Source organism: Budorcas taxicolor, chromosome 13, assembly GCF_023091745.1.
Source record: "Budorcas taxicolor isolate Tak-1 chromosome 13, Takin1.1, whole genome shotgun sequence".
NCBI lineage: Eukaryota > Metazoa > Chordata > Mammalia > Artiodactyla > Bovidae > Budorcas > Budorcas taxicolor.
This window is the reverse complement of record NC_068922.1, coordinates 10,382,445-10,410,267: the sequence shown is the minus strand read 5'-3', so window position 1 is coordinate 10,410,267 and position 27,823 is coordinate 10,382,445. Positions and strand designations below refer to the sequence as shown.

The window sequence follows — 27,823 nt, the reverse complement described above, 5'->3', positions numbered from 1 at the left end:
GAGCAGAGCTCTCTGGAAGAATTAAATATGGTTTGCAAATGATTATATCCAGTAAGACGCAACTCATCTTCAAAGCACCTGGTCTCAACAGGCAGCCTAGTAATTCTCCAAAGAGAATTTTTCTCCAAAAACCCATGCTGTGCATCACAGCAAGATTTCGACTTTTAAGAAGTGACATCTTTGTTACCCAAGAACATTTTTTTGGCCCAAGTGGGCACATGGCCTTGGGTATGTCGTGTCCAAGGTCCTTGTTTGGGAACTGACTGCTGGCCTACATCGCTGGCTTTCTGGAAGCCAGGATTTGCGTGCACACATGGGTGGTGCCTGGTGCCAGAGGATTTTTGGAGGAGGCGAAGCAGCCCAGGGACTTCCTTCAGGAGGGAGCTCCACTTTGGAGAAGCGCCCAGCCAGGGTCTTTGCCAGAAAACAGTTTCACTGCAGGGAAAGCATTCCTCCTCAGTGGCCCAGTGTCTTTTAAGAAGAAACCAAGCCCACTCCTCAGGTGTCCTCTGTCTCACTCTGAGGGTGTAAACAGGCTACTAACTTGGCAGAGTGTGGGCACTTTCACAGCTTTTAGAAAGTGCTCAAAGCAAAATTATATGCATTCCAAGTTCATTTCAGTCTTGAAAGTAAAAAGAAAATTTTATTTGTGCATTAGCACAAATTTTTATTTAAGCACTAGCTAGTGGGGAACCTGTATGAATGGATATACTGTATGTGGAGAATTAAATTCTGAAGGGGAAAAATGCCTAGGTTTCAAATCCAGTTGGACCAAAAATACCTAAAGTCAGAAATCACACCTGTGTTTGGCAAGTGGTCCAGGGAGCTTCATGGAGTGTAGTGTTGGGATGGGGTTGGTGGGCGTCAAGGCCAGCTCAGGAGCTGTGCATGGCCCCGACTCTGAAGGTGGTCTCAAGTCAAGTCACCGACATCAGGGGATGAGGACAGATGAATGATGATTTTTTTGAAAAATTTTTTTTGATGTGGACCATTTTTAAAGTCTTTATTGAATTTGTTGCAATATCATTTCTCTATTATGTTTTGGTATTTTGGCCACAAGGCATGTAGGATGTTAGCTCCCTGACCAGGGATCGAACCCGCACCTTCTGCTTCGGAAGGAGAAGTCTTTTTTTTTTTTAAATTTGATTATTCATTTATTTTACTTTACAATATTTTATTGGTTTTGCTGTACATTGACTTGAATCTGCCATGAGTGTACATGTGTTCCCCATCCTGAACCCCCCTCCCACCTGCCTCCCCATCCCATCCCTCTGGGTCATCCCAGTGCACCAGCCCCAAGCACCCCGTATCATCCATCAAACCTGGACTGGCGATTGTTTCACATAGGATAATATACATGTTTCAATGCCATACTCCCAGATCATCCCACCCTCGCCCCCTCCCACAGAGTCCAAAAGACTGTTCTATGCATCTGTATCTCTCTTGCTGTCTCGCATACAGGGTTATCGTTACCTTCTTTCTAAATTCCATATATATGCGTTAGTATACTGTATTGGTGTTTTTCTTTCTGGCTTACTTCACTCTGTATAATCGGCTCCAGTTTCAGAGAAGTCTTGACCACTGGACCACCAGGGAAGTCCCTGAGTGATGATTATTTTTAACCTGACTTTTTATTTTCATGTGTTCATTGTGGAAAATTTAGAAATCACCAACAAGCAAAAAAGAAATTATTGCAGTGAACATGTTGCCGTGTATTCTAGTCTGTACTTCTGTTTGCCCCACTGTCGAGTCACGTCTGTCTTTTTCTGTGTGTGTATGTGTACATATGTGTACTTTAATATTTCTATGCATTTATATGTGTTCTTTTGCCTGATGGGTTCACACTGGGCTTGTGAGAGTTTTTTGCCCTTATGTGTCTTTTCCTCTTCATATGTGTTATCCTCTCTCGTTTTAAGTCCATGTGTGATTCCTTTGTATGGCCATTCCGTACCTCACTTACCTTCTGTTGGTAGGTGTTTCTGTTGTGTAGTTTGGCGCTATGACAAGCAATTGGGGTGAACACATTTGTAGCTAAATCTTTGTGCTGATCCATGAGTGTTGCTTCCTCAGGGGGAGAAAAAAGTTGAATGGAATTACCAGGCCAGAGGGTATATATAATATGTCCTAAGGCTCCTAATATACACTCACAAACTGTTCTGTAGGATGGTTGTACATATCACCACTATTCATTTCCTACCAATACTGTCTGAGAGTTTCCCTTTGCTTGCAAACTTGAAAGGAATCCTTTGAAAGTGTAGACTCTGTTGGTATGAGCACAGCCTTCTGGGTGCAGCTCTTGGCTGTCTTCACAACAGCTAGGGTGTAGGGAATCCCCCTAGCAGGGGCTCTCTCTGCAAGCGTGTTCCGAGCATCCTGGTCAGCAGCAGGGATCCAGCAGGCTCTGGTTTGTCCTGTGCTGAGCTCCATGCTGTGTGTGGTGAGCTCCAGCCTTCCTGCTCCTTTCAGGTTAAGAGTCGGGATGGGATTTTGGAATGTAAAGCCAGAAGGAGCTAGATTCTGAATTAAGAGTCCTCAAGATTGGTATGCAGAAAGCCAGAGGCACCCAGACACTGGTGCAGACTTCTTACCAGCAGACAGTGATTGTAGGAAAAGAAAGTGGTTTCATTTTCCGTCCTCTCTCCAGCCCCTTCCTGGTTTCTTCCTTAGACTCTCCCCCCTCATTTCTTTCCGCCTTCCCTCCCACTCCCCTTACCTTCTTTCAAGGGGAAGGATAAGTGCATCACACCAGGGAAAGAGTAAGGAGACATCAGTAACAAGGTGTGTTCTTCTGTCTGCTGAGCTTAGCTTCTCTCTTGATGCCCGTCAGCAGGATCTAATCTGTTCACTCAGCACCCAGCGTAGCACTTTACTCGCCACGTAATACACGTGGACTAGGTTTTCCCCTTAATTCGTACCCCATGTAGAAGGCACTTGAGAAATAGCTGGTCATAGCTGGAGATGCCCTTGGAAAGGCCTGCACCTTCAGGTGTGATCATGCCCTTACTGGGGATCCTGAGAGGGACGATCACATTGCTCGTGGACACAGTGTCCTGCCACCCCCATTTATCTCTGTTCTTCCCTCTCACTCTCTGGGGCTTTAAACATTGTTTTATCTTCTCTTTTTTTCCTTGCTTGACCTTGAGCGTGAAAGTTTTACGCATGTGGTTGGAAATACTTCTGTTGCTGGTGATTTGGTAGTTAGTCGTGTTTTAGCTGATGTGTTTTGTACTGTGTCTCTGCTGGTTTATTTTATTGGGCTTTCTATTTTTCAGAAGTTTGCTTTGCTACAAGGCTGACTTCCTTTTCCCACCTCTGGTCTCAGTGGTGTCACTTTTTCATGGGCCATTTACTCACTTGGCAGTTGCCGTAGAGCACCTTAAATAGCTTGCAAGATGCACACCGTCTTGGAGAACTTGCGAGGAAGCAGCCGAAAGAAGTGAACTTCTTCCTGCTGTTAACAGAGAGCAGCATCAGTTACCGGCGGGCCTCGGGCTGGGTTCCAGAGCACCGTGATAGAGCAAATATTGCCTTATAGAGAGTCGTACCAAGTGATTAGTTTCCCCATCCTTTTAAAAATTATGCTTATACTGTGTTACTTCATTTTATTTAGCAGTAAAGAACCTGCCTGCCAATGCAGGAGATGTAAGAGACACAGGTTCAATCTCTGGGTTGGAAAGATCCCCTGGAGAAGGGCATGGCAACCCAGTATTCTTTCTTGGAGAGGCCCATGGACAGAGGAACCTGGCGAGCTATAGTCCATAGAGTCACAAAGACTCGGAGCGACTTAGCATGCATGCACGCACTCCATTATATTGTATGTTAAGTGTGCAGTAGGATTCTGTCTAAAAAATATACGTACTTTAATTTTAAAAGTTTATTACTAAAAAATGCTAACCATCATCTGAGCCTTCAGTGAATCATAATGTCTTTGCAACAGTAACGTAAAAGATCACTGATCAGATCACCACCACAAATACCATAATGAGAAAGTTTTCAGTATGGAACGTATTACTAAAGTGTGACACAGGCCTGAAGTGAGCAAACGCTGCTGGAAAGATAGCACTGGTTGACTTGTTTGATGTAAGGTTGCTACAAACCATCAGTTTGTTTAAGGAAAAAAAAGGCAGTATCTGTGGAAGTGTGGTCAAGTGAGGTCTGTCTGTGCTGACTTAGCCTTTTTCTTTCTCGTCCTTGAATGTACTCCACTGCAAGCCACTTTAGATGGTGAGCGCCTTTGTTTTCCATGAGCTGTGGAGTTCCGGGCGCTATCTGTCTTCATTCGGTCCCTTTAGCCTCGCGTTGTCTGCAGTGGTGGCATTTCTGTTTCCCTCGTTGTATTGATATACTTGTATGATCTAAAGCTGAATTATGCGGTGGCTGTGGAAGGGACTTGCCCTGTGCAGTGATGGATGGCAGTTACAGGCAAGGGTGGAAGGTAGTGGATTCCTCTTCGTCCTACAGAGCAGCGTGATTCTCCTCCGAAGCAGCGTCTTGTACTAATTTGATTATCGCCACACGCTGTGTGTAACTGGTCGACTCATCTGATTAGAGCTTGCTGCCGATTCAGTCATGGGTTCCTGATGTACATACATGTCTGTTGTTGCTCCCAGGCCTTTGCTGGAAACGTGCCGTTTCCTCTTCTTGGCCCGCTCGTCCCCATGGCCATTTGCTCTTCACGTGCTAAAGCCCACATCGTCTCTAAGATCTCGGTTTATTTGTGTTTTTAAACTTTTAATTTTATATTGGAATGTAGCCGATTAGCCACGTGATCGTTTCAGGTGCACAGTAAAGGGACTCAGCCACACATTCTGCCCCAAAGTCTTCCTCCCAGCCCGGCTGCTGTGTAACATTGAGCAGAGTTCCCTGTCCTGTGCAGTAGGGTAAGATCCCAGTCACTTAGATGTCACTTCCTCAGGGAGGCCCTGCCAACCCCAACCCAGATTTCATTTCCCTGGCTCTTCACTCAGAGCATTTTCTTTTATTTATTTATTTATTTTTCATCATTTTGCCTGTGCTGGGTCTTCATTGCTGTCAGAGATAAAGAACAAGTTCACAACTGGGGTGAGTTGTTTTCTTTTTTTTAATTGATTACTTTCTGGTTGCTCTGGAACTTTGTTGCTGCACGCAGGCTCTCTCTAGCTGTGGTGTGTGGGGGCTCCTCTGTAGTTGCGGTGCAGAGGCTTCTTCTCCTTAGACTCGCTTCTCTTGTTTCGGAGCATGAGCTTAGGGGGTGCACGCCCAGGAGTTGAGCCTCACCGGCTCTGGACGGAGGGCTCAGTGTTTGTGAGCACAGACTCAGCTGCTGCACGTTAATATGGACTCTTCCGAGAGCAGGGGTGGAGCCTGTCTCCGCTGCACTGGCACGTGGACCCTGAGCCGCTGGACCACCAGGGAGGTCCTGTGGTGGCGCTTAAAATAGATGGTAAGACTGTGTCTCTCGGAGCAGCTCTTTGCTGGCTCTTGATCTGTGTATTTAGTAAAATGCTTTTAGTATGTTTAATGAAAAGCTTTGATTTTTCTTAATAACGCACTCCTGCTTCTAAGTAAGTGTTCTGAGAAGTAATTGTTGATTGTGTGTGTGTGTGTGTGAATTGTTGTGCCCGAAGGAGGACCCTCCGCCCCCTTCTTTTCTCCCAGATCATGATGCTAACCTTGAAAAGCCATGTCCCACATCAGTGACCTCAGATATTTAGTCACCATCAGCAGCCCCCAGATTTTATGATCTTCTGAGGTTAGTCATCATCATTGCTGGAGATGAATGGAAATGAACTAGAAATGTGTAGGAGCAAAAAGGACGTAAGACGGTTGCTATAATCAGGGTAGATTAAGAAAAATGTTTGAAACAGGTACTTTGTCTCATTATAAATTGAAATGCTTATTACAAAAACTAACACATTCAGAAATGAATAAAGTAATCACAAGTATTCACAATCCTTCCACCAGGAAATAATGACTGGTTTATATTTATAATATTTACTTATATTTTATACTCTATATATTTAATTGTACACTGGGTACTGTAATCATGCATTATAAAGAGTATTTTTAAAAAACAACATTGAGCTCACACTTGATATACAGCTCCATGTTTGGCTTTTCCTTTTACTGTTTTCCTGGAAGTTTGTGCCCAGGCCACTGAAGACTTGTCTTCCTTCCATGTTTATATCACCATGTAACTCTTGCTTCATCACTGATGACTTTTGGGACTATTTCTTCTTTTTGCCCCCATAAATTATTGGTTGTGTTCAGTCACTTCAGTAACATTCAACTCTTTGCAACCCCATGGACTGTAGCCCATCAGGCTCCTCTGTCCTTGGGATTCTCCAGGCAAGAATACAGGAGTGGTGCCATGTCCTCCTCCAGGGGATCTTCCTGACCCAGGGATCAAAGCTGAGTCTCCTGCATTGCAGACAGATTTTTAACTACTGAGCCACTGAGGAAGCTCAAATTTTTTATTACATTGCAGTTAATGAGCTTGTGTAAATCTTTCCTGCTTTACTATTCTTTTTTTTTTTTTTTCTTTTTTGGCCTTGCCATGTGGCATGCGGGATCTTAGTTCTCTGACCAGGGATCCAGCTTGCACCCCAACACTGAAAGTGTGGAGTCCTAACCACTGGGCCAGCAGGGAAGTCCCCTGCTTTACTGTTTTATCAGCTAAATCCACACACCCTGGAATTCTCCATTTGACAGTGCCTTCTGCTTACATTACAGTAGCAAGCAGAGGGATGGAGAGAGATGTCAGAGAGAAATAAGGAATGGGAAGCTTGAGACCTAGAAGAGGCGATGGCAGGGGCAGGCTGGGGTGGACAGGAAAACCCTGAGATCACAGGGGCTGCCAAGACCTCCCTCGGTCCGTGAGTTTCAAGCCCTGCCTGGTTGAGCACGTGAGCATCGTGTCCCTTAGCACTCTGTGAAAGGAGCACAGGTGTGCCAAGCAGACCGGAGCTGTTCACCTCAGGGGTGTCTTGCCAGGGCAGAGGAGCTGTGGTGCATTTCAGGCCTTTTTCGAATGTTCAGACCCCCTCCTCTGCCCTGTCTTTCTCTGTACCCACAGATATGCACAGCTTTTCTTTTCATAAATGAACCTTTTCCTTGGTTACCCCATGTGGATCCCACCAAACTGTTTAATCAGACTGATCTACCATGTACATTTCCAGCCTAGAGATTGCTCCCGGAAATCATGGGGCATCTGTGTTCTAAGGTTGCATGATATTAAACGGTGTTGTCGGGTGTTAGTTCATGATTTGGGAGTCTGTCCAAGATATGGATGAAGAGGAAAGGGTTTCTCGTGTGTGTGTGTTCACCTGTGGTGTTGAAAGCCATTTACCAAGACGTTGTGATCATGGTGAAGGGCCTTACTGTATTTTCCTCCCCTGTATTTTCTGCGTTTGCTGCAGTTAATCATTTTCGCCTTGAGTTTGGAAGCAGGGTGTCATTTCTTAGGGCACAGAGAGCTCTGCCCTGGCTGATGTCGTCTGTTCCTTGCCCAAGCGTTCTGTCACTCTCTGTAACTAGCGTCAGGCTCTGAGAGCTGAATACCTGCTCTGTGCCTTGCGGAAGGCCCTCAGGTTACCGAGTCGGCTCAGGTGGTCTCTGTCCTCCAGGTGGACAAGCTCCATCCGTCTTCTAGATCTGCACGGCCCCGGGGGGTCTGGGCCCCGGCCCCCTTTGGGCCGCAGCTGCTCTCGCTCTGTCTCTGCTCCCTGGTTCCGTCGGCTTTCACCACGCTAGTCTTGTTGTGTGCTCCGGGCTTTGGCCTGGCTTCCCCCACATGTGGCACCAGCTGCATCCTCGTGGCCACGCTCTTCCCTTAGCTTTCCCCAACCCTTTCCCAACTTCAGTCTTTTTCACGCGTTTACTACACGAAAGTCTCACTGTTAGTTAGCTACCCACCTCCCCCCGCCCCAGAGGCTTCCCTGGTGGCTCAGATGGTAAAGAATCTGCCTGCAATGCAGGAGGCCTGGGTTCGATCCCCGGGTCAGGAAGATTCCCCTGGAAGAGGGCATGGCAACCCACTCTAGTTTTCTTGCCTGGCGAGTTCCATGGACAGAGAAGCCTGGAGGGCTGTAGCCCATGAGCCACTAACACTTTCACTCACCCTCCTTCTTCCCCCCAAGAATGGAAGGCTTAAGATGGTGGGGACTTGGTTCCTTCTGCGGAGTCTCAGGGCCTGGGACACAGATAGCGTGCTGATCAAGTGAGCTAATGATGCGTGAACCACTGGCCCCTCTGCTTCGTGCTCAGAGCCTTGCTTGTTTCTTTTGTCTCCCTCCTGCTGTTTTTCTTCCACCTCATTTCCCCTCTCCCCACATCGTGGCCCTCGTCCTTCTGTCCATTTGTGAAGGCCCCGCTCAGATAGACGGTGCAGCCTCCTCCCATCGCTGCAGCTGTAACTGTCCTCCCTCCACCCTGACTCCTATTAAAAATGAGACTTTCTCTTTGGGCTCCTCACGTTCCGTGTGATCAATATGCGCACATATTTCATTTCCCTTATGGTTCACTCTGAAGACCTGAAGGCAATTCATCTGTTCTGTACGTCTAAGACGCTACCTTGCACATAGTAGGGGCTTGTTAAAGGCTTGTTGGGTGTGTGACCAGCATGGCTGAACGAAGGCAGGGACGTGCCTTGTGGCGCACTGTTCTGGCGTGTCTGACGGGGAGAGGTCCCTCTTGGAGCTGCGGGGCGCCTTTAACTCTGGGAGGCTGTGTCTGGGGGGCAGGCTGCTGTGCTTCGGTTGAGTAGGGGAGACAGAATTCTAGAGTTGAGGCAGGGATGGAGGAGGAGTAGGAAGCGGTGGACTTTTCTCTTGGCTTCTGGGAAGAGGAGGTCGCCTTGGGCGTCTCCCTGAGCCTGGGTCTCCTGGTCCGTACAGTGTCAGGAGGACAGGAGCTGGATGCAGGTGTGTGCCAGGTTGATGGCTTGGTCTCTTGAGTCCCATTTTGTCCTAATTACCTGTGGTCTTAGGTTTGATCAGGTAGGCCTCCTGGGTTTAACATGTGGTTCTGGCTGTCTTTATTAGAGCAGGTTATGGCACTGTTATGAGAAATAAGCTGCAAAGAAACTCAACTTAAAATGCTGATGGTATCAAATTTTACTGTTTTTTCAAAGCAATCTTCATTTCTTTGAGCACTTACCATTTGCAATACAGAAGGCTTAAGACTGGCTTCTGGGAAATCTTTACTAGTAATTTGTAGACCAAGGATTTGAAAGTTCATTAGAAAACCACTCCCAGAGTCCTGGGGATACTTTTACTATAATCTTCGACTCTGCCTTAAAGGGGTTTAATTTCACACCTTCCTAGATCAAATTGCATTGTGCAGTTGATGTAAGCTCTTGGAATTACAGCTGTATGAACAGAACTCTGTGCTATAGGATAGCGTAATTTGAAGGGGGAAAGGGGGACTCTAGCAGTGATCGATGTGGCAGTTTCAGTTGTCTCGACAAGCAGCTCTCTCATGGTAGTTTGCATGCTGGCAGCTTTCTGACGCTCATAGGAAGGACTGCAGGGCCTCTCTAGGCAGGGTCTAGTCCGGAAGAAGGGCCAGGTTCTTCTTTCATGAGTTTCCCTTTGCCTCCCTTGGGGTAGCATCTGGTTTCTGCTCAGCCTTTCAAGAACATCTTGAATGACAGGGTTCTCAAGGTCAGGGAAATAGTTGGATGGGACCTGCACAAACTCTCACACCCAAATCCAAGCTTTAGTCTTCAGATCCCCTAATCTCGGTGGGATTTGCTTTCTCTACGGTGATTTTCCTGCTGGGAAAATCCCATGGACAGTAGAACCTCGTAGGCTATAGTCCATGGGGTCTCAGAGTCGAACTTGACTGAGTGGCTTCACTTTCTCTTTCATGGTGATTTGAGACTGGCTGGAAGGGAGTTCCCGAGGGTGGAAGGGTAGTGAGAAGATTGGCCGTTCTGGGCTAAACCACTATAGGACCCATTGTGTTGTGGTCAAAATCTAGTCCCTTGTAAGGATGTGGGAGAAGGGAACCTTCTACACTGGTTCTTTCCAGCACCTTTCCATTTATCCCTTACCAGACTCTGGACTGGGTCCAAACATCCCGGCAACAGAGCAGACAGAGATTCCTTCAAAAACGACACATGCTTGATCAGAACCAGCTGCATAATTTGCAGTGCTCAGTGCATAATGAAATGTATTATTAAGAATTTCAGGATGATGATAGCAGAGCATCACATGAGTGCAGGGCCCTGGGCACCTTCACGGACTGACCACCCGTGAGGTCATGCCTGGATTTGATGATAACCTGCAAGTCACATAGGAAAAAGCCCGGCCTCCCCACTGACCAAGAACTTTTCCCTTGCCTGTTCTCGTACCTCCTCTACGAGGGGCTGCCTCCCCGTCGGCTCCTCTCCCTCGTCGGGTGAGCGCTCCCTCCTGGTCTGAGCTCAGCATCCATGTCCCGCCCACTTCCCCCTGCAACTGCCACTCAAGTGTTGACTGGGCCCCAGTGGCCACTTTTTTCCTTTCAGAAAGTGAAATGAGAGGTATCAAACTCATGGCCACTGATTTTAAAGCATTAAAAATTTCCTTTTTTTCCTTTTTCTCTCTTGATAATCACAGTCTCACTTTCAGTGTAATGGCATGAATGGAGAAATTCCCACCCCCTTGTGTTTTCATTGTCAGTAATAACAGGAATATAATTCGCAAGATGTGCAGTGATGTCTCCAAATGCTAGATGTCTTTTAATGCACAAAAGAGGTCATGTCTCATCAGATGGATTGTATGCTGGCCCTAACACTGTGTGTGTACTTCCAACTGTCATTTAAAAACACTAAAAACAGCTGCAAAAATTATATCCTTTTGTGATTTTCCTTTTAATTATAACATTTAGGAAATGAGCATTTGGGGCCAAGATAATTCCAGTAAAGCAAGTTAGTGAATTATACTTATTTAAAATGAAGCCATATTAAAGTACAATTACAGTAGATACTGTTTCCTTGATATTAACACACATTTATATTTTACAGTCTGTTGAGGTTTTGCTCTTTGAAATAATTATCATTGATTATGGAAAAAGGTGCGTTTTTAAAGTATGATTAGTAAGTATGTAATATTTAATAGAAGCCAAACAGTACCAGCAACAGCTGATATCACCTCATATTTAAAATATAGTTCCTGACTTTGTAATTATGACCCTCTCCACAGACTATTTAGAAGTTTAAGACTGAGCATCTTTATCTATTTAACTCTTAATTTCGAGGAAATGGAAATCGTTATTTATCAAGGGGGTCTTCTCTCTCTCTGTCTTTGACTGCTCATCTTCAGCCTGGAGGGCCCCTCCTTCGCCGCCGGTCACTGCCGTGTCTGTGGTGGCCACCACTGGGCTCCTTGTCTCTGGGGATCACATACGGGAAGCAGATTTGTGCCCCTCCTGTGTACAGGCGCTCAGCAGATGGTTCATGGGTACTGTCTCATTCCACACCTGTGTCCTGGGTAACCCCGTCCATCTCTGCTCCCTTCCCGCCTGGATGCTGGTGAATCTCAGGTCTGTGTCTCCGTTCTTGAGAAGGCTCCAAGTATCAGATCTCTGTATTCCCCCTGCTTGCTGGACAGCTCAGTTTGGTTGACCCTGGAACCATTAGATTCAATACATGTAAAACTGAGCTTCCTTTCTTGAAGGCAGAATAGAGACAAATGGTGGCCTCTGGAGTCAGTTGATTCACTTCTGGCGTGTGAAGCGGGGGAAAGATGGCACCTAGCTCACGGGGCCGTGGTGAGAGACGGGGTGTGGCCTGACTCTTCTGCGGACACTGAGCACCCCCCACCTGCACCGCTGTGAGCACAGCCACGGCCACCCCGCTGCTGCTCCCCTTCCCCGCTGGGCTTCTCCTTGTCTCAGGTCACGGACGAGAGGCAGACTTGCGCACCTACTATGCGCAGGCACGCTGCAGTTGTTTCATATGAACTGTCTTGTTTGATGGGATGGGTGTTTGTCTCCTTTGAGGGGACGCCTGTTATTTTCTTCTAAGTCTGTGAAAATTAAGCATCCAAGGTTGAATAACTCATGCTTAGCCTCAGGACCACCAGCCTTTGTATTCAGACCAGCTGACCTTTGAGTGCAGCCTGTTGGCTGTAACGCTCTGCCTCCCCACCCACTGTGTGACCCTGCCAGGAACCGTCTTTGATTCTTTCTGTCCCATCACAGCTCCCGGCACAATGCAGCCCACTGCCAGGTTCTGTCACCTTGATGACTGCGTATCAGAAGATATCAGCCCTTCTTTATCCCAGTTATGTTGGGTCCTGCCTCTGTCATCTCTTGTATCCATGATGGCACTGGCCTCCTGATCTGTTTCTTGGCTTCTCCTCTCACCTGTCATCTGTGGGCTCTCCAACAACCCTGTTCCAAGATACTTTTCTGCCACCATCTTTAGGGTCAAATTCAGAGTCTTCAATATAACTTCTTAGGCCCCGCACCCTGTAGTTTCTGTACTCCCATTGAACTTTGGATCTTGCCTCCCTCCGTGTGCCCCCCACGCCACCCCCGCCCCACCCAGGAAGCCAAGGCATGGCTTTATGAAGCTTTTCCTGAGTTTCTTCATCATCTCAAGGAAGACTGTCATAGCCTAGGTGGAAGTTCCCATGAGAGTCTTGCCTGGATTCTCATCCTGCTAAATTCTGAGATCTGCACCTGCTCTGTTTGCTACATGTAACCCTGTCCTTCCTCACTCTGGCTCGTGACTCACTGGGAGCACTTCCCGTTTTTACCCCATTGTCCCTTACAGACTGGAAGCCCCGTGAGGGCAGGGGCCACAGCTCCCTTCTGAGACACTGTATCCCCTGTGCCTTGCACAGCACCTGGCACTGGGCTCAGTGAAACACGTAGGTGCTGAGTGTCAGCCTGAAGAAGAAGATGCCAACTCTCACATGTTACGACCCTTGGAGACCCACAGTTACCAACAGTTGCAGAGGTCGGCACAAGATTTTAGTACCAAGTTGGTTCAGGGCCTCCCTCTGCTACTTGCGTGCTCCAGGCCTCAGTTTCCTGGCTTATCAAGTGAGGATGAGGCCTGCAGAGGTTCGAGGGCACAGCACGCTCAGCACCTGCGAGTTGTGAACTGTCCTGCGAGAGGGGTTTGTTGTTGTGTGCTGGTGTTTTTTCCGCACCGCAGGGCACGTGCAATCTTCGTTCTTCAACCAGGGCTCAAGCCCATGCCCCCTGCACCGTAAGGACAGGCTCTTAACCTCTGAAACTCCAGCGAAGTTCCTACGTCCTGTGACAGGTTTTCATTCGAACCTCTCAGAGCAGCATTTGGCTTATGACCATCCTTTTGTGACATTGTCAGAGGAGAGCCTGTTGTCTGCTGATGATCGCATTGAGCCAGTGTTCACAAAAAATCAAAATTGAGAATAAAGACAATTTAAGGAAAATCCTCAGGTTTTGAAAGTGCTTTAGCCAGTGATTTTTTTTTGTTTTTTGACTCTGCCTCTAAGAAGGCTAAAACTGTACTGAAGTCTCATACTAGGAATCATTCCCAAGGATCTGTTCACCATTATATAAAAAGAATGATCATATGTGAACTTTAATGAAGCCCTGCCTCTACTTAGTGTAATGGCATGTAGATAAGGCTTGGAAATTGGCAGACACTCTTCATATAGATTTATGATTGACTTCTCATGGATGGCAGTACCTATAATCTACAGATCATTTTCATTTGACAGAAAAATAAATACAGCCCTAAATGATAAGTTTCAATGAAGGATTTAATATTTTTATTATGCATCATAAACTGGCAGCATTGCTCATAAAATGAATGAATTACCATGCTTTGGAAGCAGGCTGTTGTGGGTTCAAGTCCTGGTTCCTCCATGTCTTACCCTCCTGATCTTGGACAAGTTCTTTCCCATCTCTGAGCTCTGGGCTCCTGATATGTTAATGGGTTTATGCTGTGTGCTGTCTTCAGGATTTGCTGGAAGGCAGAGTAAGCAAATGTGTAAACCGCTCAGCACAGCACTCAGTTTTGCTCCCACCCCCCTACCCCACCCCCCCACCGCTGCCCCTGAGACATGTTACTCTCAGTTGTAACCCAATTCAGCTGGTGACAGATCTGTTTGAAATTTCATTAGCTCATCGTAAAGGTAACTGTTGCCAACCTGGATTTGCATGTTATCCAAGGAAAACAGTTGACAATGAATTTTTCTATAGTGTCGCTTTTTGGCTGTATCTGCCATCCCCCACAACAAGAAAAGGTGTAAGTTTAACAATTGCAGTTCATGCTGTTTAAAAATTATAATGCAACCTGGAAGTAATTCAAGCTAGTTATTTGAGAAGAAGTCAACTTTTGTCATCCATATTTTAATGAGTTTTAAATTGCCCAGTGACCTTGCTCCCTTTATTTTCCTACCACTGTGGTCAATCTATTCATCATCTCTGTAGCCCCCAGGAGCTGCTGAATCAAATAATTACTGATTGTAGGTTTCTCAAGATCCTCCTGTATACAGTAGAACCGTCTATAAAGTAGTAAAAAGTATAAATTTGACTTTTGTGGGCAGTTATTATTGGCGCTTAGTTATTATTAGCACTATAATTATCCTGGGAAGTGTGCAAAACCTAACAGCCAACTCTTTGGAGTATTTGCTTGAAGAAGTGGTTGGGAAATGTGATACGTATGAAAAGCCGTTTCAATTTGTGCATGACACTTGGCTATTAAGTATCTTACTGCTTTTCTTGTGATGTTTCCCCAGTTAATTCTCTCCTTAATTGATGTCTGTGCTCTCTTTCTCTACCTCCCTGACAGTTTTTTCCCTATAAAAGGACCCATTTGTCTAAGGTAGAGATTCTTCATTTTTTTGTACTAATCTGTGACTAAACTGCATGGAGTCAGCATGCTTCTCATTTAGAAGTCGTCTTTAACTCTGCTTCTTCCATACAGTGGAAGTGTTTCCACTATATGGACTTTCATATAGTGTTTTCTGTTTCCTTTTCTTCAAGTAAAGTATGTTCCTTCTTGACCTGAATTCAAGCACCCCAAAGTATGTCTAATTTCTAATCATAGTTATAGAGCAGAGAATACGTTTTAAACTTGCTAACCCACAATGATTAAAAATCATGCTTGACAAACTGATACACTTTGGAGAGAAAGAAAGAGTAAAAAAAGCACTTCCAGAAAAGTAACTTGTTTCTCATTTGATTTTCTTAGACTTGAATTTGAGCGGCAGCAACGTGAAGAGCTTGAGAAATTGGAAAGTAGAAGGTAAGCCACGTGCTGTGGAGCCTTATTAACACCGCACAGGGGTGGGTGCCTGTATTGGTGTCTCAGACTGACTCCACCTGCGTCTGTGTCATTCCCCTCTGGCTCAGTGTCCATCCATTTACACATCTGATGACTGTAACTCATTTTTCTTTAGCTGATTAACTTTACTTCATGTTTGAATTTTTAATTGGTTTTAATTACTAATTTTTTTTTTTTTTGGCTGTGCCACACAGCACATGGGATCTTACTTCCCAGACCAGGGAATATCTGTGTCCCCTGCATTGGGATGTGCAGAGTCTCAGCCACTGGACCACCAGGACAGTCTCAATGTTTGAATTTTTAAAAATAGTTCATCTTCAAATACTTGTGAGAGGAAATAAGTCAGTAGGCAAATTTACTACACTCGTTATATGTAATACACCAAATAATAGATGTATTCAAATTTAACTAAAAAGTATATCTTCCTTAATAATATCCCCTGAGTTTTAAAAAAGCCAAAAGAATGGCAATTCCCCTTCTTATGCCTTCTCACTTTTTAAACATCTTTCCTTAACGGTGATTGGCCATTTCTATAACCTTCTTTACTCCACCTCTGCATGTTCTCAGCTCCCTTTTCTTTTGAGGTGTGTCTGTGTGTGCACGCACCTGTGTGCAGACATGTGTGTGTGGTTATTTAATTGATTTGGAGACGGTTTTTTAATATGTTCTGAATATAATTCTTTGAAAACGCTGTATTTTTTTTTCTGTCCTATATAACAAGCCAAGAAATGAACCGACAGATACTAGCATAGAAAGTAAGGCCACAGAAAATCTGTACCCTGGATATTTATTTCCTAGAACGTGGAGTCTGGAGGTTACAGATGAATTGGTTTAGCTCCCAGCATCATGTAAGATAGGGCTTGGGTAGGTCAGGAGAGAGACCGTGCACCCACACTCTTGCTCTAGAGGCCATCCCTCCCAACCTTGAAACACTGAGTTAGCACCCAGTGGGCACCCTTTGCTCTCTCAGACGCATGACACGTAGCCCCTGGAATCATGCATTTAAGTATTTTAATGGAGATTGCCATTATTTTTAATGTTAAGCATTAATAAACTAATATTTTGGGTCATTTGGTGATTGCCATTTGTCCTAAACTAGTGATTAAATGTTCAACAGCGTGTAGTTCTTTGACCTGGAACAATGAAATGTTGATTATGTTGACTTTGATATTTGACCCTGATGAGTTGAGGACAGCATAAGCATTTTTATTTAATGTCATTTTGTCACCGAATTTCCACTGAGTTTTAGCCACTGGGCTGAATAGAATTATTCACATTTAAATTTAAATTGGGCACGGCTCTTTCTCTTTGAGCTCAGGGGTCTTTTAAAATTATATCATGCATAACACATGCTTATAGGCACTACAAAGAGATGATATCAGAGGCTACTTGAGAAGATTAGGCAAATGATATGTTGGACAGTTACAGAGTAAAAAAATTAAACAGCAGGCCACTGGATATTAAAAGGAAAATGTTGTTCTCTCTCTTTTTTAAAATTTTAGTGAAGGGTGTGCAGTGTACGCCCATTTCCAGGATGTATCAGTTCAGGGAGAAGCCAGAGCAGCATGTGAAGCTAGTGATCAAATAACGATCCATCACCGCTTTACGTTTCAGAAAACTCATAGAAGAGATGGAGGAGAAGCAAAAATCCGACAAGGCGGCGCTGGAGCGGTTGCAGCAGGAGGTGGAGACGCAGCGCCAGGAGACGGAGATGGCGCAGCGGCAGATCCGCAAGCAGGAGGAGAGCCTCAAACGGCGCAGCTCGCACCTGGAGAGCACGCTCAAGGACCTGCTGGCCGAGAAGGAGCGCTTCGAGGAGGCGAGGCAGCGGGAGCAGCAGGAGACGGAGCTGCAGAAGCAGCAGCGGGAGGAGGAACGCTTCCTGCGTGTCCAGGAGGAGCTCCAGCGCCTGCAGGAACTCAACAGCCACGAGAAGGCCGAGAAGGTCCAGATCTTTCAGGAGCTGGAGCGACTCAAGAGGGAAAAGGAGGAGCAGTACGCCAAGCTACAGCAGGAGAAGCAACGGCTGGAGGAGCAGGAGCGGGAGCAGGTCTTGCGCGTGGCGCAGCTGGAGGCGCAGCTCCGCGCGAAGCAGCAGCTGCTGCGGCCGCCGCAGCATGGGGAGGTGCAGCGCGCAGCCGAGGAGCGCCGGCACCTGGAGGGCATCCGCGCCGCCCTCCTGCGTGCCAGGGAGGCCGGGGCCGAGGGGGGCGGCGACAGCCCGGAGCTCGAGCAGGCGCAGCTGCGGTTCTTAGAGTTCAAGCAAAGGCAGCTGGCCACGCTGGCCAACATGGAGAAGGACCTGATGCAGCAGAAGGACCTCCTGAAACGGGAGGTGGAGGAGGACTGGGAATTCCTCCGCGAGCGCGTACCATCTGGCAGCCAGGAAGAATTGAGGGGGTCGGAAAAGGAGGAGGAGGGTGGCGCGGACATCCTCTGGGCGGCCGGAGTGGTGGAGCGGACGCAGCCGGCAGAGGGCAGGCTGCAGTGTAAGAAGCGTCAGCTCCAGGACCTCCTGCAGCAACATTTGCCCAGGCTGTCGGAGGAGAAGCAGAGAGTCCGTGAGATCCTCGATCGAGGTCCTCTCGACCTGGACAACACTTTGTACCTAGTGGAGAAAGAGATGGAAGAAAAGGAAGAGCAGCTCGCGCAGTACCAGGCCAGCGCCAGCCAGCTGCAGAAGCTGCAGGCCACCTTCGAGTTCACGGCCAACGTGGCCCGGCAAGAGGAGAAGGTGAGGCGGAAGGAGAAGGAGATCCTGGAGTCCCGAGAGCAGCAGCAGCGAGAGGCGCTGGAGCGCGCGGTGGCCCGGCTGGAGAGGAGGCACTCCGCGCTGCAGAGGCGCTGCGCCCGGGCCGCTGGCAGCGAGCAGGCCGGGCAGGAAGCCCTGGAGAAGGACCGGGAGAGGTGAGTGCGGCCCAGGGCGCACCGGCCAAGCCTTCTGGGCCCCCGGGCGTTAGGTTGATGGCTTGGTTTCTCCCCTTGAGTGCTGTTTCTCTGACTGATACATCAGTTAATGGCTAAGCCTTATTTTCTTTTTCCTTAGAATCCTTGTTTTAAATCACCATCCTAAAGTTGGAAAAAAAACACAAAAACCAAGTCCTGGTCTGTTAGCTCAGTGACCTCTGATCGTGTGTGTAATATTTTAATAAATACGGAATACTGAAAAGGCTTCCAGCCCGATTTCCCCGCCCTCCCCCCTTCTTTTTTCTTGATCTCCACCGCCCCCGGCCCCCTCCTGCCCACACCTCAACATCTCCGTGAGGATGAGCAGCACTTACTCTGGTGAAGGATCGCTCCTGAGTTCCCAGGTTGTGTAGACACTGATTTCCACACCTGGCAGTGAACTGAAAAGACAGCCCCCCCACCCCTGCTCCCCGGGGGGCTCTTAGTGTTTGATGGGTGATTTCAGGATTCTGAATTAAACAATAAAGCTCTCCAGATGTTCTGAACACAGGTCTCGCCAGGCTCATTTGGTGATGATTTACTGATACTACTTTGGAGGTTGTGAGCTAGGAGCCAGCGCTATTTTCATGGTTAAAGAAGAGTGTTTCTCTTCCACCACCTCTTAACTGTCACCATGCTTCCTGGAGGTAGGGCCTCAAAACAAATAAATACACGCACTGGAGGGTGCTTTTCTGCTAACCCTGTAGGTGTGATGCCAAGACTCTCAGCAAGACTGGCAGCCACCTGGTTTGCAGATGTCTCCAGATTTGGTGTTCTGCAAGGGGGCTTCGTCCCCTGCCCAGCCCCGTCCTAGCCTGCTTGCCATGGATAGGCTCTTCCGTCTTGGAGCCGCAGTGTTAGTCCTTACCCTTATGAAGAGGACGTGGACCTTTTCTTTAGTAATTCCAGACCGTTTGGTCTATTGGGATCTTTTTTTTTTTTTGGTCTATTGGGATCTTAACTGAAGCCCCGGTACGGGGGCTGGAAGGCTCCCTGCTGCCCTGAAGTCCTCCCCCTGCCGCCCTGAAGTCCTCGCCCTGCCTCCCACACCTTTCTAGGGGCTGCAGCAGAAGCCACCTGCTGGCTTCTTGGAGCCCAGCTTGATATGGGCAGAGGCTTGAGATCCATGCTGGTGACAAGGCAAGACCTACCGTGAGGTGTTGCTGGAGCCATCATCAGGGTCAGGACAGCCTGCTTTCTAACCATCTGCTTAAGCGATTCTCTTTACCAAGCTCCCTGGTGATTCCCTCAGGCACAACAGTGACAGATGAAACAATCAAAAACCACGATGCTGTGGCTTCAGAGAAGTAGGTCTGAGGCTTAAGACAGTGATCGCAAGTATGTCAGTGAAATTGCTGGACAAAGCTGCAGCCCCAGGAAAGGCAAAGCAGAGGAGGCGTGCTCTCAGTTTATGCCCTGAGCTTCACAGCGAGAAGGCAGCAGGGCTTGGAGCCTGCCGTCCCTGGCTTCTGCCAGCCAGCCTTGCTCCCTGGCCCTTTACTGTCAGTACTAGACTCTAGCAGACACACTTTAGTGATGTCCCAGCGTCAGCATTCCCTGGAAGCTGGGCGGAGGAGGCTTTCAGCTTCGTGTGTTTTGGTGGAGTAGATTTTGCAAAGCCCTGATTGAGGCCGGCAGATTCTCAGCGCTTTGCTGTGGCTGTGACAGTCCTGTAGGTTTCTGGGGGTCTTGGTTTTGTGTCTTATTATTTCTCTGGGCTCTCCCAACTGAGCCAGGGTCTGCCATGCACCCTGACCTGACCACTTGTGAATTTCCAAAGTGCAAAAGACCAGATTCACATGGAGCCAGATTGGACCAACACTGCACTGCGTTTGTCTTTCTCTGCCAGCTTGCTTTATGAGCTAGGTCTAATCCATTTTCTTCTTCTTTCCCCCTCGATGGTTATATAACCATAGGGGACAAGCGTCAGGCACTTGGAAAGTGGCAGGGTTGCAGCTCGACACCAGCTGAGATCCAAGTCTCATAACAGTAAGTGGGCTAGTGTTCCTTAGGACACACTGACTGGCAAGCTTGGCTCTTTGGCCTGATGGCCCTGAATTCAGTCACGCCTGGGCCAGTGGGAGACCAGCCTCATACATACTTGACCTTATATTAGCTGTATCGTCTGCCTTTGGAAATAAATGTTTGGTTCCAGAGCCTATGGTTTATATTAACTTCTGTAGATACTTAGCCTGTTTTCCTAGGTCTCTCTCACCTATTTCCCTCTTCCACACCCTCTGCCTTAGCCAGCACAGATTCCTGGTTTTCGTGGCTTAGTCCCTTTGTTTATGCACCTGGAATACCATTCACTGTCATCTCCAAATGCCAAATTCCCACTGGCCTGTGTGGACTCAATTTAGAACTGCCTTGACCTTGAAGGTTCTCCTAGATTGGTGGTTTTAAAAGATTCTTTAAAACAAAAATCTCTTTTGTCAAATAGACATCCTTGTTGGGATATGATGTATAGTCCACAACCAACAGTTATATTGAAGCCAGGGTCGGGGCTCAGAATTCTGCATTTGTACTTCTGAGGATTTACTGGACACAGTGGGAATACCTTTGCCCTTGACGTAGAACTCTCTCTAACGCCTGGATATCTGTGGCGTTTGTCCTGAAACTCTCTGTGGCTTGTTACCAGCTTATACATTGTCTTATAGGTCTGCAGTACCTTTTCTACCAGAAGGTAAAGCTCCTTGGGCAGTTTTTGTCTGGGTCTCCTGTGGTTTCTAGGGAAGAAGCTCAGGAGATACTGTTTAACGAGTGAATTCACATAACTTCCATCTTTGTAGGTTAGAGCATGAAATCCAGCAGTTGAAGCTGAAGATCTGTGAGGTTGATGGTGTTCAAAAAGGGCATCGTGGGACCTTAGAGGGAAAGCCTGCTGCTTCCAGCTTCCCATCCAGTCCAGAAAAATCTCACCTGGTCCCTCTGATGGATGCGAGGTATTAGACAGCACACTGATGTCAGGCCTGTTTCTGACGTGATTTGATGACTCAGGGAACCCTATATTGGCCAGTTTGCATATGAAGGGCTCTATACAAGATGATGAACAGTACTTGTCCCCAAGACATATTTGTCTTGATCAGTTGCTGCCTGGCCCCTGGTGGGGTGAGATGTCCTTTATAGGGCTCAAGACAGGATACTCGGCCAGCCAAATCAAGAATGCTGGTGCAAGTAGTTTGTGTAAGAAGGTAGAATTGTTAAAAGGTTCAGGGAGGGACTTCCCTGGTGGGCCAGTGGTTAAGAATCTGCCTTGCAATGCAGGGGACGTTTGTTCACTCCCTGGTTGGGGAACTAAGATCTTACGTGCCATGGAGCAGCTGGGCCTGCATGCCACAGCAGGGGAATCTGTGTGCCACAGTGAAAGATCCCGAGCGATGCCAGGAAGATCCCACAGGCCACAATGAAGACCTGGTGCAACCAAATAAATAAATGTTTAAAGAGAAAAAAAAAGGGTTTCGCAGAACCAGAAAGGAGTGATGCCAGGCCAGGTCTAGAGGAACAAGCTAGAGTTAATTGGATTGTACCAAGATGGACCTTGTGTTGATAGTTTACAGAAGTCATTGGTTACAAATAGACACTGCAGAGACACACCATATATTCAGAATGACCGTGAATAGCACGCATGCATACCTGATGTTACTATAGAAAAGTGATTTTCGACTTGGTTGGCGTCATGAATTGATCTGTGGCTTGGAGCCTTCAGCTAAATCGACCTATTCATTCTTTGCCTACAAGAAAACAGACTGTTTTCCTCACTCCATCTATGCCATGGGGACATTTCAAACTGGGCTGTCCAGAGCCCTGGGTACTAGCAGATAGCTATTCAGGTATCAAAATGTGCTCAGAACGGCACTCTGAGGTCCTTTAAACCTAAGTTGTCGTCCTCTGTGGCGCTTAAAATTTAAGTAAAGGTTCAGAGAGAGAATTTGTTTATAGGAGGCCTTGGCTCATATTCAATTGCATATGATTTTCTTTACTGAAATACTGAAATGTAAATACTGTATTCTATTACTGTTGTACCATTCTTTTGGGCTGTTTTACCTATAATACCAATCTCTTTACCCAGCATATCAGAAAGTCCTTTAGCCATGGTCAGTAGTACAGAAATGTTTCTAGAATTATGTGTAGACTTAGATGAAACCAGATTTTTAATTTTTTAGTGTGCTAAGATGTAAACATTTAAAACAATCTGTGTAATTCAGTGTTTGTAGACCCAGAGCCTGGAGCCTAGAACTGAGAAATCCTTGCCTTTTGGTGGCCTGAGTCACTGGAAAGATTTTGATGGGCCCAAAATCTTCTGTTCTCCCTGGTTCTTCTGGGTGGATGGCTGCAGTTTATATAGTTTCCCCTATGTATTGTATGGCGTGCCAGATATTTGGTTGACAGCTGCCTCAAAAGTCAGCTGTTTCTGGCTTCCACTGTCTTGGCCCTTGGCCGGGCCTTTTGGAAGGTAGAGACCTGTAAAACACACGGTCTCATGGCCAGGTGCAGCGAAGAGGCAGAAGGAATGAGGTGAGACAGTGTGCCGTGCAGTGGGGAGATCTGTGGAGGCTGCACCTGCCTCTTTGTCTTTCCTTTTACTCCTCTGAGATGACTTTGTGTTTTGTGAATTCAGTATGTGTGTGAGGAAACCGAGGCTTGGTGAGTGAAGTGCTGGGTCTCAGAGTCCGTCCTGAGACTGTGGTGGGTCTCTGACTCTCCCGTGGCCCGCAGCAGGAGTTCTGCCCGGGACATCAGAGGGAATTTGCATGGGATAACTGAGTCTCCCTTCCGTTCGCAGGATTCGGTAATTTGTCCAGGCCTCTCTTGTTGGAGGAAAACCCTAGATAGTGAACACATGATGTCACATTTCTTAGAAAGAAGGCAAAGGTTGGAGGCTCTGAGTTAACTATGTTTAGTATTTAGAAAAAGAAGGTTTCTGGTTGCCAAGGGTGTGGTAAGCAGGATCTCAGGATGCGCTGTGTGGTTAGACGGGATCATGGACTCCCATCTTCTTGGCTTTCAGGATCAATGCGTACATTGAAGAGGAAGTCCAGAGACGCCTTCAGGGTCTACACCACGTGGTCGGTGATGGCCGCAGTGAACCTGCGGACGCTGTGAAGGTGAGCGAAGGAGCTGGCGGTCCGGGCAGTCGTTTTCAAGATGACTTTCCATTAAGGAGCTGGGGGTGGTGATCTTTTATTTACAGTTTTTCAGTGGGAAAATTGAGATATAAAGTGTTGTCAAATAATTAAATATTACTTGGGTGGAGCTTGTTTACAGATAGTCTTATTTCAGGAGTAACTTTATTTGAACACTTTGAACTTATAGGGGAAATTCAGAAGTGAATATGAAGTTTCCTAAAATGTTTCATTTACCTCAGTTTACAAAAATTCTACACATAACACCTTTCTGTTCTCTCCAAAAATATAATCAATTTCCTAAGTATTTAATCTAAGTGCTAAATTATCCCAAGTAGAAATACAGTTTTGCCTTTGAGAAGTTACATACATGTGACTTGTTGATTTTTATCAAAATGAAGTCATTTCCTTCCTATCCTATAAATTAAGAAGTATCCGAAGGAAATCTTGCCTTTAATGTCATGCTGTGATTTTTAAGGTTAGGAATAAATGGTTCAGTTCCATTTACAGGCAGATGGATCCATACAGTCACGTTTACCTTGGAAATATAAACTCTTCAAGAAAGGTCATTGTTGAATGACAAGTATGTTTCTTTAGAATTTTGTTCTCATAAATATTCTAATCAAATCAGCTTTTTTTCCTTCTATGTGAACATGCTGTAATTTAATATAGAGGGCTTTTATTTTCATTTCAGGATAATGAGAAACTCCACAATGGTACCATTCAACGTAAGCTAAAATATGAGGTAGGTAATGACTTTTCAGATTGATAGGGTCGCCTTAAATTACGGCATGCTTGTGTGATTAAATTTTCTTAATGTTTAGTTGCATAATTAGAATTTCGAAGTCCCAGTGAGATTAATGGCTAATAGGCAAGGCAAGCTATTATATGACTTAAAAATTAAACGGAATCCTGCCGGTTGCAAACTGCTCTGACTTTATTCGAGTGTGTGTAGCTGTGGTAGAGACCCTCTGCCCAGTTTTTCATTTGTAACAGTATCCTTTCTCTTCATCTGCATTTAAGAGGCTGAATGATATAATCAGAATCAGAGAGGGGGTTTGGAGATGAACCCAAGTACTTCCCAACGTGTTAGGAACCCTGCCTGTTTATGGACCGTGCTGGCAGTGGCTCAGAGGAAGCACTCCTGGTTGGGTAGCTTATTTCTCCAGTGGCTTGTCAGACCAGGGTTTATTTGGGCATACGATTTGTAAGGCTTTTCTTGTATTTTCCTCCACTGAGGGACTTGTCCTTCCCATACACCCCTAAATTAAAAAATTTAAAAAAAAGCAAAACTAGGAGGTGGTAGAAATCTTACGTCACTGAACAGAATGAGCGACAGAGGGGTGGATGTCCTACGGGAGACGGACCATCTCACCCTCCATCCGACCCTTCCGGGAATAACGCTGTCTTCCTCTGAACGTCCGACTCCTCAGGAGATGACCTTGTGAAGAAAAGGACGTTGCCTTTCACTCTTTGTATCCACATGTCTAGCCTGTAGCAGGCTGGCCATGAGCCTTTTGTGGTCCTGGTTTGCAAACACCACAATGGTGCTCTAACCAGGGCAGATGTGAGGATTCCCATGAAACAAACCGAGAGGCCAGAGAAACACACGTGAGGTTGGAATACTTGTCAGTTTCTCATTCACGTTAAGTATGCCCCCGGCTACTCTTACATTTTGGACATTTACTCAAGGACTTATTTTCACAACTAAATTTGCCCCCTGGAAAATAGAATCAAAGGCCTTAGAATTTTGTCTTTTTTTCTTTTTAAGAGTAGAATATTAGACCAGGAAATGGATACTGTGGGTCACTCCCATCTAACATATTTCTATCAAAATACTTGGCAATCTATAAGATATGAAATATGGAAATTGATGCTCTGTGTGTGAATCACATCCTCTATTCTGAAATCATGAGTCAATCAACACGAATGGCTTTGGTTATCGATTGAACCTCTGCATTAATCCACATGATAAAACCAATGACCACAGGAATCTTCATTCACGCAAAAAGAATCGCAAAAGATGCCACAGCTCCCTTTCACCTGTTTTTGACAGAAGAGCTGTCCTGCCCCATTGCTGCCCAGAGACGTCACTGATGCCTCCGGCCAAGAGGAGAGGGGCGAGGTGGACCAGAACCACCACTGGAGCCTGCCCATGACCCAGAGCATCCCTGGCCCATCTGCCTGCTGCTCAGCGCCAGGCTGGGGAGCAAACCAGCGGGGGGCTTGGCCCTCGGAGGACGAGCCGTCACACAGCAGCAGTTGTAACAGAGGCGACTCTCGGCCAGAACGCCTCGATCTCACTGAAACCTCTCCTCTTAGCAAAAGCAGCACCAGTAGTGTGGGACATTTTCATGGTGAGTCAGAAAGCCTCAGCGAGCCGACGAGTCCTCAAGGTGGACCCAGCCCGGGGCTCACGTCCAGCTGGACTTGGCTGCAGCACACATCCCAGGAAGTGTCCGTGGACGGCAGGGGCGAGCAGACCAGGCGGAGCCAGCTCCTCTGCTTCGTCTCTGAAAGGGTCCCCCGGGCCAGTGTCCCCCCAGCAGCACTGGCCTCCAAGCTCCGCTGGGAGGGGGCAGCAGCTGGAGCGGTGAGCTCGCCGGAGTCCCTGATGACTGTCGAGCCGGAGGGAAGCCGTGGGTTGGGGTTCGTTTACCAGTGGGTCTCAGACTTTTACAAAGACACCAGGAGCCACCTGCTGCGGGCAGGCACAGAGGCCGTTGGCCAAGCCCGGCTCGTGGGCAGCCTGTGCGACCCCAGCCAGCTCGCATCACAGGCAGCGACCTTCCTCATGAGGTTGCCGATTCTGAAGCTGTCACCCCTGCACAGGCTGCTGGAGATAGGTGGGGCAGCAGCAGAAGCTCTTTCTCTCCCCAAGGAAGGTCAGGTTGGCAGCAGGGATGAGGCAGGGGCTGTGGGGCGGGCAGGGAACCTGGTGCCCTACCGAGCCCTGGGCTGGCCCGCTGGCCCCGCAGCCACTGAGTTCCCAGGCTCCTCACTGGGCTCTGTCTCCTGCCTGGAACTGGAAGGTGCCAGAAGGGGCTCCGTGTTTAAGCAGACCCTTGTGCAATTCTCAGACCAAATGCTGAAACTTCAAGAATGCCCCTTAACAGACTTCTTTGAGCTGGTGGCCGGTTCCCTACCAGAACTCTGGGGCAACACGGATGTACCCCGAGGCATGTACTGGCTGGCGGTGGCCAACTGCGCGGAGCCAGTGCCCCGGCCCGCATGCTTGCTGCTGTTCGGCTCTGCGCTATACGCCCTGGTTCTGGACTCCTGGGGCTCCGTGGGCGTGTTTCACGCCCTGCCCCTCTCTGGGCTCCAGGAGATTCAGGTTGGCTTTGGTGGGCAGAGCGTTCGGCTCCTGGGCTCTGCAGAGAATCTGCTGCTCACCGTGTTCACTTACAACAAGAACCTCTGCCAGCAGATATGCCGGGACCTCCTGTGTGTCCTTGCGTCTGCGTCCGAGGCCGCCGCCTGCGCCGAGCATCCCTTGTTCCGGGAAGATCTGGTCCAGCTCTCCCTTGACTGGAAGGCAGAAATCCCTGACGTAGTTTTGGCAAACGGAGTCCGGTTATCATCCAGGTTCCAGAATACCCTGGTGGACCTGATCTACTTCCTTCACGGGAACCTGGGCGCCGGTGCCCCGTCTCTGGCGGAGGCTCAGCTCTTGCTCTACACGACGGTCAGAGTCGGGGGTGACTCTGGCCAAGATCCCTGTCAGTCGCTCGTCCTTCTGAACACCCACGTGGCCCTGGTGAGGGAAGACCGCGTGTTCCATCCTCGCAGCCCCGCCCTGAGCTCTCCGCCCCCAGGAACGCGGTTTGATGTGGTCAGATGCCGAGCCTTAAGTGAATTCAGGTGCCTCGTCATTCCAGAGACAAAGACATCATTCACCCTCGAACTTGTCTTCCTCCAAAACCTCAGACGCCAGTCAGATTCAGGAAGCAGTGCCTCCCGGCGCCCTCAGGAAGCCCGGAAGGATCAGCCGTGCACCAGCACCTTGGATCTGCAGGACGCCGGGGATGTGGTCCCTGAGGTCTGGAAACTGACCTTCAGCTCGAGGGACGAGGCCCTGTGGCTGACCTCACACTTGACGAGGCTCTAGGGAGGAGGCTCGTAACAGTACTCTGCATGGTTTCTCAGACTGTTGGTAGAATAAACACGATGACAACCGTCCAGGGCTATGAATAGCTCAGTGTGGCTAACTGATTTGAAACTGTGAAAATGCAGACCTCTCTAAATTGGAAATGTAAAAAGTTTAAATATCTCCTTTGAAATAAAAACAGACAATAGCTGAGCACTGATAAAATACCTTTCTCACCACCGTGCCTCACTTTCCGAATGTCAGCCTTGTAAATCGGGTCCGCCTCATTGTTTGTGAGGTGCTGGAAGCACGTAGGGGTGTGTTGACCTTGGCGTCTGTCGGTTTCTGCCGGACGCCAGCAGGTGGACGTGAGCTGCCTGAGCAGGTGTCTGGTCTGGCAGCTCCCTTCCCAGT

General features: G+C 47.6%; 1 protein-coding gene across 3 annotated transcripts in view; it reads left to right on the top strand.

Annotated features, from left to right (window-relative positions):
- KIF16B (kinesin family member 16B) overlaps positions 1–27,823 on the top strand; it is a 294,681-nt gene that overhangs the window by 178,189 nt on the left and 88,669 nt on the right. For 2 of the 3 annotated variants that reach the window (XM_052650603.1, XM_052650602.1), the window contains 6 exons: positions 14,756–14,788; positions 15,158–15,211; positions 16,865–18,157; positions 20,986–21,138; positions 23,205–23,301; positions 24,014–24,064. In XM_052650603.1, the coding sequence (XP_052506563.1) occupies positions 14,756–14,788; positions 15,158–15,211; positions 16,865–18,157; positions 20,986–21,138; positions 23,205–23,301; positions 24,014–24,064 (1,681 nt within the window). The remainder of the gene's footprint in view (positions 1–14,755; positions 14,789–15,157; positions 15,212–16,864; positions 18,158–20,985; positions 21,139–23,204; positions 23,302–24,013; positions 24,065–27,823) is intronic. The other variant, XM_052650604.1, reaches the window with a different exon arrangement.